This window comes from Pongo pygmaeus, chromosome 4 (assembly GCF_028885625.2).
Source record: "Pongo pygmaeus isolate AG05252 chromosome 4, NHGRI_mPonPyg2-v2.0_pri, whole genome shotgun sequence".
NCBI classification, from domain to species: Eukaryota; Metazoa; Chordata; class Mammalia; order Primates; family Hominidae; genus Pongo; species Pongo pygmaeus.
The window spans coordinates 152,697,146-152,715,797 of record NC_072377.2 but is presented as its reverse complement, the minus strand read 5'-3'; the positions used below and the strand labels follow the sequence as shown (position 1 = coordinate 152,715,797).

General features: G+C 34.7%; 1 protein-coding gene across 3 annotated transcripts in view; it reads right to left on the bottom strand.

The window, feature by feature from the left end:
• SPINK5 (serine peptidase inhibitor Kazal type 5) overlaps window positions 1–18,652 on the bottom strand; it is a 74,600-nt gene that overhangs the window by 33,525 nt on the left and 22,423 nt on the right. For all 3 annotated transcript variants that reach the window (XM_054489198.1, XM_054489200.1, XM_054489199.1), the window contains exons 6-16: window positions 16,747–16,810; window positions 15,719–15,846; window positions 14,115–14,178; window positions 10,865–10,992; window positions 9,453–9,540; window positions 7,396–7,523; window positions 6,077–6,158; window positions 4,799–4,926; window positions 3,944–4,025; window positions 3,468–3,595; window positions 367–415 (exon numbers count right to left, since the gene is read on the bottom strand). In XM_054489198.1, coding sequence (XP_054345173.1) covers window positions 367–415; window positions 3,468–3,595; window positions 3,944–4,025; window positions 4,799–4,926; window positions 6,077–6,158; window positions 7,396–7,523; window positions 9,453–9,540; window positions 10,865–10,992; window positions 14,115–14,178; window positions 15,719–15,846; window positions 16,747–16,810 — 1,069 coding nt within the window. The remainder of the gene's footprint in view (window positions 1–366; window positions 416–3,467; window positions 3,596–3,943; window positions 4,026–4,798; window positions 4,927–6,076; window positions 6,159–7,395; window positions 7,524–9,452; window positions 9,541–10,864; window positions 10,993–14,114; window positions 14,179–15,718; window positions 15,847–16,746; window positions 16,811–18,652) is intronic.

The following is an 18,652-nucleotide window of genomic DNA, read 5'->3' as shown; positions in this document are numbered from 1 at the left end:
ATGAGATCTTATACTCTCTATTTGAAATAACAGAGATATGAATAATGTAAATTGAAATTAGTAAATGGCATAAGCTAATACTCTAACAACAGAAATCTAATAAAAGCCAAATATGGGGAAAATTCCTTACAAAAAGTTAACATTCCACATTTTATGAAATAAACCTCAAAATTTGAATAATTGTGAAATAAAATTGGTACTCTGGACACTTCTAATCAAGACCCTTTTTGTTCAGGTTAAAAATGTTCTTCATTTATTTCAGGCATGAAAATCAAACAGAAAACATTTATTCTAATGGGATAAGTAAAGAATTATAAAGAAATGAAAAATGTCAGGGCACAGCATCAGCATTCCTGAGAATATTACCTTTGCAGCTTCTCTTTTAGCCTTTGCTTTTGCTCTTTCTTCTTGTTGACTGTAAGAAACCGAAAAGAAAAAGAGAGAAGAAATGGATCTTTTTTTTTTTTTTTTTTTTTTTTTTTTTTGAGACGGAGTCTGGCTCTGTCACCCAGGCTGGAGTGCAGTGGCGCGATCTCGGCTCACTGCAACCTCCACCTCCCGGGTTCAAGCAATTCTCCTCTCTCAGCCTCCCGAGTAGCTAGGATTACAGGCACATGCCACCATGCCCGGCTAAGTTTTCTGTATTTTTAGTAGAGACGGGGTTTCACCATGCTGGCCAGGCTGGTCTCGAACTCCTGACCTCATGATCCGCCCGCTTCAGCCTCCGAAAGTGCTGAGATTACAGGTGTGAGCCACCGTGCCCAGCCAGAAATGGATCTTAATATAGTAGACTAGATCCTTAACTTTCATAGCTTGATCATTTATTGTTTTGACTATTCTCAAACACTGCCAAATATCCACCCATAGTAGTTTATATTTTATTAGACAATAAACAATTATGATTCACTCTACCTCAAGAGAATGGTGTGCAAGAGAAAGCCCCTGAATTAGGGAGTAAACCTGTTTAACTTCCCAGTATATGTACTGCAATAGTACTTTCTTATTTGCTGATTCTTTTGCATGTGTGATTACTCTTTATGGAGAGGTAATATTTATCTTCTGAGAGGCAGTGTAGCATGGTGGTTAAGAGGAAAGACTCTGGATCCAAATTCTGTAAGGAAGACAAGAAGTACCTTAAACTCTCTGTGCCTTCCTCATCTTTAAGTGTGTGTTTAGGAGGAATAGAAGAGGTAATAAAAGTACCTTTCTTATTGGAATGTTAAGAGCATTAAATGAGTTGTTACATGTAAAGCAATTAGAACAGTACCTGGTACAAAATAAAATAATTGATATAATTGTTATAAGAGATTGACATAATCATTATTGTCATTATTGAAAGGAAACTTTCCTTCCAAAACTAGGCATATGATGGAAATGAAGTGAAAGTGATAGCTGTTACATTTTGGATAACTAACAGTGTTGCAAATTGAGCTTGGTGGATTGGATCTACAGCATAATTGGATATATAACACAAATAGTTCAAAATGTAGAAAAAAATTACATAATTTGTGAAAACGTTTTAATGTATCCCAATCAACAAAACACTTGCACATAGATCAAACTAAAACTATTTTAAAAATTTAAAAGACTGTTTTCACATGGTATGAAAGTGTGCAAAAATTAACTATGGAGGGTAGAATAATTCTCAAAAAAAAATCAATCACCTTTGTTAACATATCTATAAAACATGAGGTGATAAAGCTTATTTCTTTTCAATAAAGAACTTACATACTTATGAAATAAACTGACTAAAATAGATCCAAGATTATCGGATTGTTCATACGTCCGTATATGAAAACCGACCTAACCTTTATCACGAGACTAAGTTGACTAAAACATTTAAGCAGCATTTTCTTTCCCCAATGGAAAATTGCCAGAGGAGGCAGCAAAGATGACCACTAAGTGGGAGAATTAGTTTCTTGCTACTGAAAGATTAATGTAAGGGAGAACAAAAAACAGGTTGAAGGCTTTGCTAAGTGATTATACCCCACAACAAGAAATACATTAACTTTTTCTTCATCTATAAGTCCCATATCCTGTCCTGACTTTTCCATCATTCTCAGCTGTTCTGGGCCTTAGTGTGGTTTTCTGTTTTGCTTTTTGTCTGATTTCATCTATTTCATATGGTTGTTGTGAAGATTAAATGAGATTAGGTAACAAAGCTCTTAGCAAGTGTCATATGATTATATACGTTCAACAAACGTTTGTTGTGATAATTATATGGTCATCATCTTAACTTTCCTTCTAATAGATTTTTAGTGCTCCAAGCCTCAAATGCTATGAGAAAATATGCTGGAATATATTGCTTTCTATATGAGAAGACTAAATAAATTAAGTCCTTTCTAAGAATCTTGGCACGTGGGAAATAAAATGGGGTATTTTTTTAGTCAAAAATCAAGAGTTTAAGAAAAGCCTAGTCACATTTTTGAAGGGCTGGCCATACCATGACATTTATCCTAAAGATCTATTTTAGGCACCCTATAAATAGGCTCCCAACTCCTACATAATAAAATCTCCATTCGTCTTTCTCTACTTTATTACAAAGTCAGTCTTCATCATGAACCCAAATCTTTCTTCCTATAGGTCTTTTCCATTTTAATTATATTCCTTAACATCACTTAGAATAAGTAGGAAGAAAGATAGTGAACAAAAAATCTCATAAATTGTCCCTGCATTGTAATATTTTATGTGTAATCATATGTATTTCCTATTTCATCTGATAATGTTTTCATAAAACTAAAAGCAATTAGTATAATTATCATGAAGTATTCTCTTCTCTGGGTGAATGATTCTAGGTTACTTTTTAAATGTCATAAAAGAAATTATTCTGCACCTCACTTTTTTAAATTGTGTTCTTACTTGACAAATAATAATTGTACATATTAATTGAATTCAGTGTGATGTTTTGGTATATGTATACATTGTGATGATTAAATCAAGCAATTTATATAGTTGTCTCATGATACTTATCTTTTTTGGGAAGGTGTAAGGACATTTATAATTTACTTTTTAAATATTTTTGAAATATATGATACATTATTATTAACTGTAGTCACCGTGCTCTCCAATACATTCCATAAACTTATTCCTCCTGCTTAACTAAAACTTTGCACCCTTTGATTAACATTTCCTCATTCCCAACCCTCATCCTTCCCTACTCGCATTCTCTTGTAAGCACCATCCTACTCTACTATGAGTTAGCTTTTTTTAGATCCCACATATAAGAGAGTTCACACATTATATGTTTTTCTGTGTCTGGCTTATTCTGCATCTCTTTATATCAAAATAGAAAGCCCTCCACTTGTTTTATTGTTGCTGTTGTTTGTTTTTAGTCCATTTAAATATGACACCCAAAACTGAATGCTACACTGAAGAAGAAAATGCATTATTCACAATGGTTTGAAAACTTCCCATGGAAATTCCCACTGCTCAATCCTCAGATGCTATGGGGCTACTGCCCTACTCACAAGAAGGCCTCACACATGGAGCAGGTGTTGCCATGCATTTTCCCATCTGGGCCCTGGATGGGGTCATTCTCTCTGGTGCAAAAAAGCCGTCCGTTGTTCCTGGATTTGCGGTATTCACTACACAACTCCTGTGAAATTGAGGCAGGAAGTTGAAAGTGTTGAATATAGGTTGAATCAGATTGCAAAAATAGCTAAAGCTTGTACTTCTTTTCTTAAACAAGGATTAGCAATTGGCTTATTTTAGAATGATTAAATTTGAAGGCATGGATTTTTTAAGTGATAAAAACAATGAACCCATCAACCAAGAAATAGTCATATATGCACATGTATAACTGCACACATGCAAACACATATGAAAACACAAACTGTACAATTGTTTCATACAATTTTAAGGAATGTACGTGTTCCCTGAACATGATCTGTGGATCCTCAGGGCCATATCCCTCTGAGTTGTTGGAGGAGATAGATACACTCACCTCAAAGGAAGCTGTACTCTTAGATTGTCTTTTGTTTCTTGATTCACCTTCCTTCTTTTTCTTTTCTTCTTCTTCTGCTTGGCTACAAAAGGATGGTTAAGAAGAGATAAGTAAAAATCATAGAATCACCATATTAGAAGTGATCTCAAATGTAATTTAATTTTACACTTAACAACGATTAAATTGTTTTAATGTGATGTGCCTAACCCTGTGCTTACACTGTGAAATCCTCACAATTGCATTACAAAACTACTATTATATCCCCAACGTACAAATAAACTGACAGACGGAATGCATAACTCACCTGAAGATATAGAAATAATAAGTACAGACTTCGGATTTAAACCCTAGTCCAGAGGTGGTTTTCTAAATTTCCAGTGCTCATTACTGTATCTCTAATGACTCCCAAGCCTTTGCTTTAATCTGCCTGTAAAGTCTGTACTTATATCATCCTTGGAATTCCATAGTAAATCATCCATCTTTGAAATCCTCAAACTGTTAGGAAGTTCTTCCTGGCATCCAGTTGGAACCTGTCTTCCAGGGCTTTCATCCTTTGGCCCATTGGCCTCACTTTTATTCATGGAGATAAGCTAGAACTTGTCCTGTTTCCACACTTAAAAAACAAAACTACTTGAATATTTCAAGATTATGACTTTCTCCTTGCTTAAGTGTGAAGTCTTAACAATCTTCAAAGGACGTGGATTTTCAAATACATGTCTCCAATCAGACAGTTTCTCTAAATATGCTTTAATTCTTTCATTTTTATGTTGAAGTGGCCCTCCCATAATTGAACATGGAAATGAAATAGAAAGAACAAAATCATTCCTCCATGTTCCCAGCTGCAGTGCTACTCACAAGAAGACCTCACACATGGAGCAGGTGTTGCCATGCACTTTCCCATCTGGGCCCTGGATAGGATCGTTCTCTCTGGTGCAAGCAAGTTTTCCGTTCCTCACAAGCTTTCGATATTCACTGCAAATCTCCTGCCGAGATAGAAGAAGTAAGTTGGCCATATATTTCATTTCTTCTTAAAGCAGAAGGTTCAAACATCTACACTGGCAGAAACTAATGTTATATCTCCTTGAGCTGAGGATTTTAATTGTGTTTTTCTCAAATGTAAAATTCAATTCAACAACAAGAAAAACATCATATGCTGAGAGATAGGAAAAAATAAAACATAGCACAATATCCTGATATAATACAAGCAATATATAAGCAAATTCCACTATAAACAGAATAAAATGAGTACAAACATACAGGGTACAAGAAAATCTGAGAACTCAGAGGAAACCAGGGAAGGTGTCAGGGAGCAAGAACAATTTAGGTGAGACTGTGGAAGTGTAAATAGGATTTGACTAGGCAAAAAAAATGAATTGGGAAATACGCACACAGGTTTATGAAAATAAAACTAGCTGAAAAACACAGGTAGGAAAAGACATGGCACATAGCAGAGCATGATTTTCTGAATGGAGATAAGGATAAAAATAAGAGGAGAGATAACGGGATTAAAGCGTATCCTGTATTTGATGATGAGCTGCTTATGGGTTTTAAGCAGAGCAATATCATGATCTTATTTACATTTTGAAACATTACTCCAGCTATGTTAGGGAGACTGGTTGGGCAAGGGAAAGGATAGAATCCAGAGTGAAAATTAGGAGACTTTTATCATGAAAACCATTGGTGATGATAACTGAGCTGAGGCTTTGGAAACTAATATTGTAATATTTCAGGAATAAAAATCATGCTTTGGTGGGGGAATCAAGGTATTTTTTATCTCAAATTAGACGTGAAATATCAGAAACTCATATGTAGAAAGCATACATGTAGAATTTCTCTGGAAAGTAGTTAGCAAAAGCTAACAGTCTATAAGTGATAAAAGTAGAAGTAGAACTCAGTTTTTCAGCTTTTAAACAATTTTTTTTTTTTTTTTTTTTTTTTTTTTGCAGAGTTAGTTTAGTTTTGAATCAGCAAGAACGGATCAATCTTCCCATATAATTCATCTCAATACCATCCCCAGATTGAAGAGTTAAGATATTCTGGGGATTTCTGCAGGGCAAAATCTCACCCTTTAGGCTCTTAAAATTTGTTCAAATTATAGCACCAAATAGGATTTATTGGATGGATTCCACTCACTGCATATGAGGTTGCTTTTCCAGATTCTCTTTTGTTTCTAGCTTGTGCTTCAGCCTTTTTCTTTTCTTCATTTTCTGCTTGGCTGAATAAGAGGGAAAAAGAAGCAGATCCATTAGGAACAAACACATGCCATGATTTCTCCACATCCTTGCACTGTCAACTGTTCTCCCTCCTTAGAGTGGAACAATTTTGTCCCTTTATCACTGCATATCAATGAGAAGCAACAAAATATCCTCCCAGATAGTATGGTGCTATGATTTTTTCATAGTGTCTGTTTAATGTTGAAAGAAAGACAGCAATAGTGGATCTGGGAAACTTGCTTTCTGTAAATTAGTTTTCTTGCCCATAGTAAGAAAAGGAGCATCATCAATGTTCATAACAGAGGCACCAAAACTAAAATCATGGTGGCATAACCTGAAGGCTGAAAGTGGCCTTAACAAAGTACATCTACTCATCCCCTTGTTAATCAGAGAAGATGAGAGGTAGAGGGGGCCTTTGCTACATCTCAGGATATGACTACAACCAAGGTCTCCTCCCTCAAGACCATGGTCTATCTACCACACCATGTGTACCCTAGCTTTGCTTTCAACTTAAATATTTTGCTTACTTATAGCTGTTTCATCTAAAGGACAAGATGTGAAAAAAAAAAAACCACAATAATTTCCATATACTGATAAAACAAGCCTAAATTTGCTTTGTACAATGGAATTGCACAGTATGTACAGTTAACTGATGATATTTCAACCATATGTAGTTGTCAATCAAAACAAAAAAAGCCATAGATTCTAAATATAAGTTAAATACTTAATTTGAGCTCAGCCAAATAAAGAGCTATCATAAATTTTGAAAGAAAACTGTCCATTCTAACTTATTGAGAAATGTTGCATTACATAAAATAATACCCATTGTAATTTTATAGGAGTTTAGTGTTGTTTCATGGGAATTTTGACTTTATTCCATTTATACATTAAGCGCCACCTTTGGACTCTTAACTCCCATGGAAGATGAGACACCTATAAATTGCTAAAACAGGCTAAAGTGTGAAGTTTCAGGAGCAAGGGGGCATCTACTACTTGTACAAGTCCATGTTTGTCAGGACATTCCAGTGCTAAAAGAGGGAGTGTCAGAGGAACAAGGCGTCTTAAAACAAATAACTCTAGGTACTTACTCCCAGCTCTATTACTGATATTTTCCATGTAACGTTTTCAACTCACTTCCCTGTCTTGAGCCACGGTTTCCCCATCTATGAAAGAAGCTGTTTCTATTAAATTACCTGCAAGATCCCTTCTTTCTTTGACATTCTAAAATTCTATACTCACAAGTAGGCTTGACACATGGAACACAAGTTGCCATGCATTTTCCCATCTGGACCACGAATAGGGTCATTTTCTCTGGTACAGAAAAGTATTCCATTCTTTGCCTGATTTTGATATTCACTGCAGAGTTTCTGAATAATAAATAAGAAAAAGTTTAGATATAGTTCTGTTTTCTATGTATGAATGTTAAATGTTGTTTTACAAAGAAATTGAAAAAGAGAAATTAAGGATGAAAAATAAAACTTCTAAGATTTAGGACCATCCAAAAATTGTGGTATTTCTCTCCTTGTAATATCCATTTACATCTTCAATGAATGCTTAAGTTAGGAATATATAAATAGAAATATGATTTATTTATATTTATGTTCTTTATCAGTCAAATGGAAAAGGTAAGTAATTGCAATATAAAAAGCTAAGAAATATAACACTAGTCTGAATTAAGTGTGTACAAGTACAATGAAAAGAATAATTCACGGAAGTTCAGGGAACTTATGTCTAAGTTCTATCTTGAGAATATATTCAGGAACATAATGTGGAAAAAGGCCATCCAAGAGGAATTAAATGGACAAACACACAGGGGTGTGAAAGAACATGTTATTTTGAGGTAATCTAACATATTTATGAATATAGTGGCTAAATAATCAGTTGGATAAAGAGAAGAATATTTGGGAAATGGTCAAAAGGAGACCTTGAAAATCAAAGACCACTAAACTTTGAAAGGAATTTGGATATTACTTTTAGGCAATGGGAAAATTATAAATGTTTATAGCAGAAAATGGTAAAATCAAATCTTTGTTTTACAAAGGTTATCAACCAGATGTGTGGAGGATTTGATTGACTAGGGACTGAAGTTAGAACAGTAATTATATTATAAAAAAGAGAGAAAGAGAGAGAGGGAGGAAAAGAGAAAAAAGAATAGAGAGAAGAAAAAGAAAAAGGAGAAAGGAAAGGAAGAAAGGGAAGGAAGGATAAAATTGGAAATAAATGATAAAATAGTAGTTGACAGATATTTGACCTTGGTAACCCAGGACCGAGGGGAAGAAAGCAGTTCAAAATGAGGCTTAGGCTAGGTGTAGTGGCTCATGCCTGTAATCTTAGCACTTTGGAAAGCTGAGGTGTGAGGATAGCTTGAGAGTGGGAGGTCAAGGCTGCAGTGAGCCATGATCCCACCACTACACTCCAGCCTGGGTGACAGAGAAAAAAAAAAAGAAAGAAATTGTCTTCAAAAAAAAAAGAAAAAGAAAAAGAGAAAGAAAGAAAATGGAGTTACACTGGCAGAAGGTGGCCTGATGGAGTGGCTTACTTAGGAGAACTGTTGACTACACATCATAGAAGTCTGGAAAACTGTCTGTAAGAAATAAGTTAGGGTTTCTATAAGAAATGAAATGGTCTGAATATACTCTAGAATATCTTCAAACATTGGAATTTTATAGCGTTGCTGACTCGTGGAACCATAGTTTTTGTTTTCATATTCTATGAAATATGAAAACAACATGGAGGATGAATTAAATCTTGAAGATTGAGAAAGATGGAGACCAACAGTGTACAGACCAGGTACGATGCCAATACATCAATGCAAAAGAAAACTATTAAGTGTCTGAGCTAAGAGGGTAGCAGTAGAAAAACAGACAGGTGACTAGTTAAAAGATGCTTAGAAAGCAGAGAACAGTATAATTTAAAGGGAAGCACGTTAAAATTCAACATTGATATTGTTTTTGAAATAAATACCTTCACAATAGCTACCACACATCGAAGACTACATATCACACTTTGAATTCAGACAATGTTTTGATATTTCACCTTCATTTAGGAGTGCAAAACTATATTATTAATGTGACTTGATTAATTTCCTCCATATACAGCTAGAAATTGTAATGCCATAATTTTTTAATCTACGTTTCATAAAACAATAACTATAAATTAGTTTCCAGTAAACCTACTAGTAGTGTGGAAAATATTAAACAATATTGAAAGTGCATACTACCTAATATGCACTCTCTCACACACACACCCCACACACACACACAAGTTGTAACTAGAGTAATCAAACTGATTCTCACCACAATTTCTCTTTTAACTTTAGTTTTTTCTTCAGTTTTTCCCAAATTTTGATCTGTTTTACTGTTTTCCTCTGAAAAACGCCGCTTGCTGGAAAAAGTAAAATAAATGAGTAGAGATGCTTCCGATCTTCATGTTACAAAATAGTCATTAGGTACAGATGGAAAAATATCCAAGTTGTCCTGAGTTTTAGTACAAACACTTTAAAAACATCTCAAATCCTCCCAAAAAAACCCTTTAATTTCACCTTTATACGATTTCCTTCCACTAAATGATCTTTTTTCTCATCTCCCTTTCTTAAAAGAAATTTAAAACTCTTCAGCTTAAATTCTACCTTTTTGAAGAAGACATTCCAGTTCCCAAATACAAATGAGCACTATGTCTATTGCTATGTTTTTGTATCTGAATAGTCTTCTCTTACACAGCAGTTTTTATTCTATTTTGCAATATATAAATATGTGCACATGTCCATGGCTTATTTCTGCTACTGAACTTAAGCTTCTTGAGAGTGGGAGATCTTCATTCATTCATTTAGTGAGTAATTATGGTTTTTTGGGCAAGCATTTGCTGGGCCCTGGGCATGCAGGAGTATATAATACAAGCACATACCCTGCCCTCTTGTAGTTCTTGAGGCTGGTAGAAAAGACTGAAAGTCAACAAATACTTGGAGAAATAATTGTATAATTGCCAACTGTGATGGTGGTTAGAAAAGACAATTACTAAGGATTATGAGAATTTAATTTCAATTAGGGAAGGACTTTAGGAGTTCTTATCCAAGGAAAGATAATCTGAAATGTAATCTACAAGAGAAGGGGACATCATCAGCTGGCTAAGACTGGGAGGAACTGGCATAGGACAGGACACAGGAAAAGGCTTGTAGAGCTAGAGAAGCCGAAAGTGTCATGAGATGTCATCTAAGACATTTTCATAAATGTGATAATTTGTATGTTGTGAGATTTGCCCTTCTCCCAAGGTCATATGTCCCAGATAAAAAGATATGAGTAATCCAATTAATGTATAAACCTGAAGTATCTAAGAGTGTTCCATCAACACTGTTACTATGGGATAATTACTGAAGAAAAACAATCGAAGTCGTGGTACCTGCTTTTACGCCCATTCTATACTAGAATTAGTTCACAAAGAGGTTCACGTAGGTCACGGTCACAGGGGAATGTTAAGAAGTATGCTGTAAGTCAATATTTCAACTGGAAAATGGAATCCGTTTCTCTTCAGAAATAGACAAACATCAGTAGCGCCTACTCACTAGGTGGCATTATGATTTGTGGAGGACATAAAACTGCCCAGATGGTTCTCAACAACAAAGCTTCCTTTCAAAGTTATTTTTACTCATCAATCCAATCAATCTCCACTCCCACCCTTTGAATCACTCTGAAAAAACCGCTTCTATACTCACAAAATTTCAGCACACAGGGCACATTTGTTGCCATGCATCCTGCCGTCAGGGCCACGGACTGGATCACTCTCCCGTGTACAAAAAAGTCTTCCATTTCTCACTTGTTTTTCATATTCCTTGCAAAAATCCTTTGAAAAGACAATTATATGTATTTTACTTCATTTCATTTCAGGATATTTTATTTTTTGAGACAGGATTTTGCTGCATTGCGCAGGGTGGATTGCAGGGGAATGATCATGGCTCACTGAAGCCTCTAACCTCTAGGCTGAGATCCTTCCACCTCAGCTTCCTAACTAAATGGGACTACAGACATGCACCACCACACCCGGCTATATTTTTTCCTTTTTGGTAGAGACTGGATCTCATCATGTGGCCCGGGCTGGTCTTGAATTCCTTGGCTCAAGTAATCTTCCTGCCTTGGCCTCCCAACGTGTTGAAATTATAGGCGTGAACCAACACATCCAGCCAACAAGTAATTTTATTTACTGTTTTTCTACTTTTTAATCTAGAAACTTTATAATAGATTTATTACCACAAAACATCAGGTCTAGAAGTTGGCAAATACATACAACATATTAATGAGGATTACTAAGAAATAGTAATTATATTGTCAACTACTTGGCACTTGTATCTGTTGTGTGGTATGTTTATTAAAAGATAAAAAAGAGCCTCGGAAAAAATAAGGCTGACCAAGAGTTTTCTTGGATTAAAACTAGGTATTTCTTTTTAACTTTCAAATCAGTAGGGGTCAGGGGATATCTTTCATGAGGTTCCAGCACAAACACAACAAAATGCAGCAGCCAAATCACACCAAAAAAGGAAAAAAAGCTGTGAGAAGATGAGATGTCTAAAAGTGACTTAATATGGATCAAGTCAAGAATAATCCAACTAAGTTTGTAAGTATAAAGAAACAAGATGTTATCCAACAGTGTTATGCTTACTTTAGTTGATTTTCTCTATGGATCTGTGGATAATTTTTGTGTATTCTGCCTTCTTTATCCATAATAATTTCTGACATTGTAGAGAGAGAGTAGATCTAATTTCCTTTCACCCTCACTTTAGACGGATAGATCATCAAGACTGATACTGATTTAGAAAAGCTAAAAAAGACTGACTTTCCCCCACCAAGAAAAATCCAAGAAAGATTTGTTTTCAGATTTCCTGATGCTTTGGTTCAATACTTTCAGGCTACTTTCTGTGTTTTGAAAACTCTACTATGTGATGAGGGCTAAACTTCACAAAAAAAATGATACTCTAAGCTACTCTAGGCTTGGGGATCTCTATGTCATTAAACATTTTGTGGTGAGATATAGTACTATAATATGACCTACAAAAAATCCTGGCCTGTAACTTTCTTTTCAACTGTGTGACCTTCGTCATTCAATTTCAGGCAAGAAAACATGTGCATAAAGAGCATGGCTCGGAGTCAAATGACCTAGGCCACTAGATTGTGCCTCTCACCCAACTGGGAGACCACACCAAAGTCCCTTCTTCTTTGAAACCACTATGTTACTACTTCTACAATGAGGTTTTTGGAACAGATGCTCTGTAGGACCTTTTCTAGATCTAGCATTCTTTGGTTTTTTTTAAAAAAAAATTCAAATTCCATTGGGATGCTTTAACAGAGAATCCTAACTGCTTCCTATTAAGAAGATATTTATTTTTGGAGAAGCAATGGACGTGCTCCAAATCTCATGGTTGTAACAATCTAGAAATAGAGAAGCAGAAGACAGTCACCTGATAATCATAACATGGTATAAAAAATTAATGCTCAATGATTCTCATAAAAGAAACAATGATAATTTCAGTTTATAAGTTGTGATTCATCCAAGGAGATTCTGAAGAAACACTGCGTATGCAACCTAGTGACAAGTTAATTATAGGGAACATATTGAGCCATCACAATAAAGCAGTCCTATTCACACCATCATGCCCAGTGACCCCACCAAAACAATGACCCTAGCCACAGAGAGGAAGAGGGAAGTACAGAGATCTAATGAAAAACAAAGGAGAACTCTCTGTGTTTATGAAGTAATAAAATGTTAAGTATCACAGGATGACCCAAAGTTTTAGACTGAAATTTAACAACCACCACAAAAGAATTCCTTTTCAATCCTTGGCAAGTGTAAATGGTAAACTGTAGATGGTTCTGAATACTTAGTTTTCCTAAATGTAAACCTTTAATACCCTATATAGGTTGAGAGCTTTGCTTCATTAAATAAGCATTATGAACTGAAGGGCTAGCTCTTGACTACCAAAAGGTGGGCTTGTTTCTTCCTTTAGGAAAACATAAGCCCTACGATCTGCCAAAAGGAGTGCACTTGCATTAGCACAAAAGTGTGCAGGATGTAGAATCACAGTCCAACAGGAAGGTAAAATTCAGGTCATTTATTCAACCTCTTTACATTGCTGACAAGAAAACTAAGGCCCAGGATGATTATTTACTTAGTCTCCCACACCCAGAGCATGGCAAAACCAAGGCTAAAACTCAGGTGTTCTGACTTCTCAACAAAAGGTTAGCCATTTAGCAAAGAAACTGCTATCCCTCTCATTGAAAGTAGGTGATTTAAGAAATCCAGGCTGCATTACCTGAAGTGCTTATTCAAAACTTTTTATACTAGATTGAATAATTAAATTATCAAGTAATTTCAAAAAAATAATTTTAAGGATATTTTTTAAAACACAATCTAAAAATTTGTCTTTTTTTTTTAAGCAGAACCAAGACCTTTGTAAATGTAGGTTTTTCTGAACAGAATAATCACAATGGCAAAGTGAATAACTTCAACTTGTGTCAATTTAATTACACATAAAATGCACTAGTGGATATAGTGTTTAAAACACTCTCACTATTTTAAAATTATTCCTGTTTAATTTATATTACATTGCCATTTTTAAACAATTTATTCAGAGTAAAATGGGTTTACACTAAACCAAAAAGAAGGCTGCTAGAAATTAAGCAGAATTTGGTTTGTATAAACTTTCTATCTTATATCTTCTCTTGGGGGCTAGAGGACTGGAGAAACACAGGTGGAAATTGCACATTTTGGGCCTTAAGTAGGAAATGCTGTTTTAAATCTGAATCTAATGATTAATATTCTAGGAATAGTCAATTTGGGGAATTTTGATATTAAGAAAAGTATCTATATAATAATAAAAGACAATGACTTTATTTCATTACTCAAAGGTTTAGGCATAAATTTGTTAATATTTATGGCCACAAGAACAAAATTGTGTTGGTGAGTCATTTTACCTTTTCAGCATTTCGTCGGATTCTAGTTTCACCCTCTTGCTTGGCATTTTCAGCTTCCTTTAAACTGTTAAGAAAAGTAAATAGTTGGTCAGTTTATGACTCAATCATATTTTCAGTATCCTCAGGCCTGTGCTAAACACTTTCATATCCTCTGCTAGGAATTTCTGAAAATGATCCACTTACAAGAGACAAGCATTTCCATCTTCAATGCCTGAGCCAGAGAAATTGCCAAAGATAAGGAAAGAAAGAAAGCTGGCAACAGTGGATCTGGGAAACTTGCTTTCTGTAAATTAGCTTTCTTGCCTATAGTAAGAAAGGGTGTGAAACTGACTCACTGACAGTCAATTAGAAGCTTTGTTCTGTAAAACTGAATGGGTGTGACACCTTGATTGACAAACAGAAGATTGTCAGGAAAATTCCCTTTAACAGGCAGAACCAAGAGCTTTAAAATAATGCTGTGACAAGGGTGAAACCAAACTGAGCATTTGAGACATTGCCATCCACACCCTTAAGTATAACTTTGTATACCTTGTAAAGTATTTGTTTGCTTTCATGTAAAAGTACTAAGTTGTTAATGAAAGCTACATTTGAATTGAGCTTTAAGCCCTTTCACATCTATCATTTGATTAGCGTCTCATTCTGGAGATAGGTGTGGCTATCTCAGTTCCACAGAGTAAGAAACCAGGAGTTAGAGAGGTCAAATTCCCCTTTTCACATAATGCATAAAAAGAAAAAAAAAACCCCACAGAATTAGGGCAGATTTCAACATTGAGAGAACATGTTTCCTAGATAAGAAAGTGGAAATCAGGCTGATTTCCTGTCTGGAAACCAGTTATCATCACCGTTTTGTAAACCTGATTGGACATGTCCTTGAATTCTACAAGGACTAACTGTAATTTTCAAAGGCAGGTGTGACGTTTGCTAATCAGTTAAATTTCTGTCCTGATTTTAAAGTTCCAGTGATGTAAATATAGCAATTTAAGGCTTGTTGGCACATGAATTAGAGAGTCTAAACCTTGTTTAACAGCCAGAATATGAAAGACTAATTAGATCTTATCCACATCTGTGTCTTTAATGCCCAAGCACTGCCAGGCACTCAGATAAAGATTAACCCAATAGTCCTTCCTTTCATAATGATCCGCATTCCACTTTTTAAGCTAATAAATAGATTCAGACACATGGCATTATTACTATTATTATTTTAATTAGCCTCACATTACTCAGGAAGGGTCTCTACATATGCCCAAATGAAGCAACGGATGTCAAACGACTGACCTAGATCATTCCATATGAAAGTGATTTCTAAATTTTAAAATATTGTGCCTTATAAAACACTATGCATTTTCAAATTACTGTAATTTAAAAGAAATAAGAGTCTTGAATTTAATAACTAACATGACCACCTTATTCTCTCCTTTTAAGAAACTTCAATCAATGATAAGAAGAAAAAGAAAAGAAGCCTTTCTGTGAGAAAGGCTGTTTCACATTGTAAAGACAAAGAATTGCGTGCTTCATGAAAAGGATTTTATCTCTCTGCAGAGTGATTCTCAGGACAGCAACCAAATGCATCGTCATGAAGTCCACCAGGGGATGATGCTACTTACAACAGCTCAGCACACATCGCACACTTATTGCCATGCGTCTTCCCATCAGGACCAAGAACAGGATCATTTTCCCTTGTGCATCCAAGTCTTCCATCTTTAACAAAGGGCCGAAAAGCACTGCATACATCCTGAAGAACCGGGAAAAGAACTTGAAACTTACCAAGACTGTAATGCTGACAACACTGTTTTCAGAAATTTTATAGAACTCAGTCCCGCTGACATTGCTATGGGCCACTTAGAGCAGTACCAGCTGTGTAGATGTAGCTCAGTAAGTACTCGATAATTCATGTGGTTAAATATAAAACTTTTTTACTTGTTTATTCATTTATTTAGTAAACAGATAACCTACTATGTGCCAGAACTCAGACAGAGCACAGTCCTTGCCATCAACTTGCTCCCAATCTCCTATGTGATAAAAAAGAGACATTTAAAATTGCATGATGCTAAATGACTTGGTGGAAGTAACCTCAGGTGCTCTGGAAGCTTATAAAAGGGGCATCAGACCTTGAAAATTAGGAAAATCATTCACCTGGAAAAAGACAAGTGTGACATGCATGAGATCCTTTCTTCCTTCCCCTTCCTCTGCCATCACAGGCTCACAAAATTGTATCATAGAAAAAAAATCTATTTAGTTCAAATCTCATTTTAGGTTAAGTAATTTGTCCAAGGTCTCCGAACAGCAAGTGACACTGCTGGGGTTTTAACTCAGGCTAAGTGACTGAAGTGTTGTGCCCTTTCTACTACACATGTAGTTTCCTTTTTATTTCTTCTTCTTCTTTTTTTTTTTTTTTTTTTTTTATAGAAAGCAGAAATAGATTGAAAGATCTAACCACCAAAGTAATCTGATCCAGTTTCAGAGACTATAATTAGCTTTTTCATATTAGTGGGCAGTACTGGGTATTCCATTTCACATAAAGCAAGAATTACTTCCTTCCAAGGCTCCCACCTAAGAAGGAAGAGGAGAGCACCTACTTCCTATTTGAAGTTAGCCTCCCAGTATTTCCCATCACGCTGACATTTGACCTCACCTGCTCTGGATTACTGCTCTTACATTCCCCTTCACTTTTTACACCAATCTGGGACCCGGTTTTCCTAGAATCAAAAGTTAGTAGACACAGCAGTTTAATATCACAGAACTTTCCACCATTCAAACCTAACTGCTCTACCTTGCATTGTCATTCTCCTTTACTCCCGAAAACAGCTGCCACATAGTATTATTTTATTACTTTTTCTAATAAAAGTCACTGTTTATAACTTCAAGTCAAAGAAATGTAGTTAACATGGAAGAGATGGTAAAGATTCAGACTTGTAAATATTATTTATAGAAATCTTTTTTTAACCTTTGTTTAGAGGAGGGATCCACATAAGAAGATGGGAAAAAGTAAAGCTTGTAACTGGATAATAGATACCCCTCAGCCCCCAAGGAACTTTGTTGTTTTAAATAAACAAAGTCAAATTTGTATTATCTAACATCCCACTATACTACTCTTTATTTGGGTTATAAAGACTAGTATTTTATTTTTCATAGAAAGTACATAAAGTCTTGATAATTAATTTTGTTCAGTCTCGTAGACCTTTAAAGTATATCTGAAAACACAGAACCGTAAATGTAAGACATATTTCCTAATTTGTAAAAAGTTAAAGCAGATTACAATGATAACATCTGTAAAACAATAAAAATTTAGTAAAAACAATATAAAGAAAAAAACTAAGTATTTAAAAGTGATAAGAAAAAAGTTATTTCAAAGGATATCAGCTGAGGGGCACTATAAAAATCAAATTTTCAATTTTATTGTAGAGCTTCCTAGCAGCTAGAGCTGCAAGGAAAACAACACAAGGACAAGTATGATTCTCATCGCATAGTACAAAGTACATAGAACAAAGAAATATACCAGAAATTAGGGGAGAGAAACTTTCACCTGGACCAGAAATTTAAATATTTATAATGGGATTCCCCATATAAGACACAGTAAGAATTAAATATATAGCATGCTCATACTTGTGCTACACAATATGTATCTGATAAAAATCTGTGTGTTCTTCATATATCTACGTTTGCTTTCTGTTTCTCTATGTTGACCCTTGGTGAGAGTTGAGAACATAATTTTAAAGTGAATTTCTGAAAATACCATCCTGCAAAGGATGAGAGTGTTTTAATGCAGTTTTATTTTGCTGAAAATATTTATTGCAAGGAGAGCTAAAGCTTGCAGGATCTCAAAAAGTGAATAATTATAATATCCCTCATTAGCCTTGGTTTTCATATTTGCAAAATCTTAAGACCAGACAATTCAAGATTGAGATCACAAGCCGGAACCTGCCAAGCAGGTATGTCATCTTGTTGGTGAAGACACAATTGATAACCAAATCTAGCACTGAGGGTAGAGAAAGAACAAAACAGGGACAAGATATAGGACAGTAAGATACCTTAGCTATTTGGTAAATGTTGAGAGATGGGAAGAAATTTAATATTGAAAGTCCCAATTATCTACTCTAATATTACAAATTATTAAGCACTTAATAAACATAATTTGATGATGAAATAATTCTCTGTGAAAAAGAGTATACACATAGATAAACAAATAGATGATAGATGATGGATAGATAGAAGATAGATGTGTGTATGTATATATATGTATATATGTATGTATGTGTGTCTAAATAAATATATAATCTGTTATATATTATAATCATATAATCTATATCTTATAGATTATAAAATAGTAAATCTATATTTTATTATAATATTAAATGTTTTATTATATTAAAGCTATATTTTATTATACATTTTAAATATAAAATCTATAACATTTTATAGATTATGAACATATAATCTATAATCTCCCTATCCTGTCTACTTCATAAAGTGATAACCATCTGATAAATCATACATAAAAGTGCTTTGTAAAATATAAAGTGTTACGCTATACATATTTA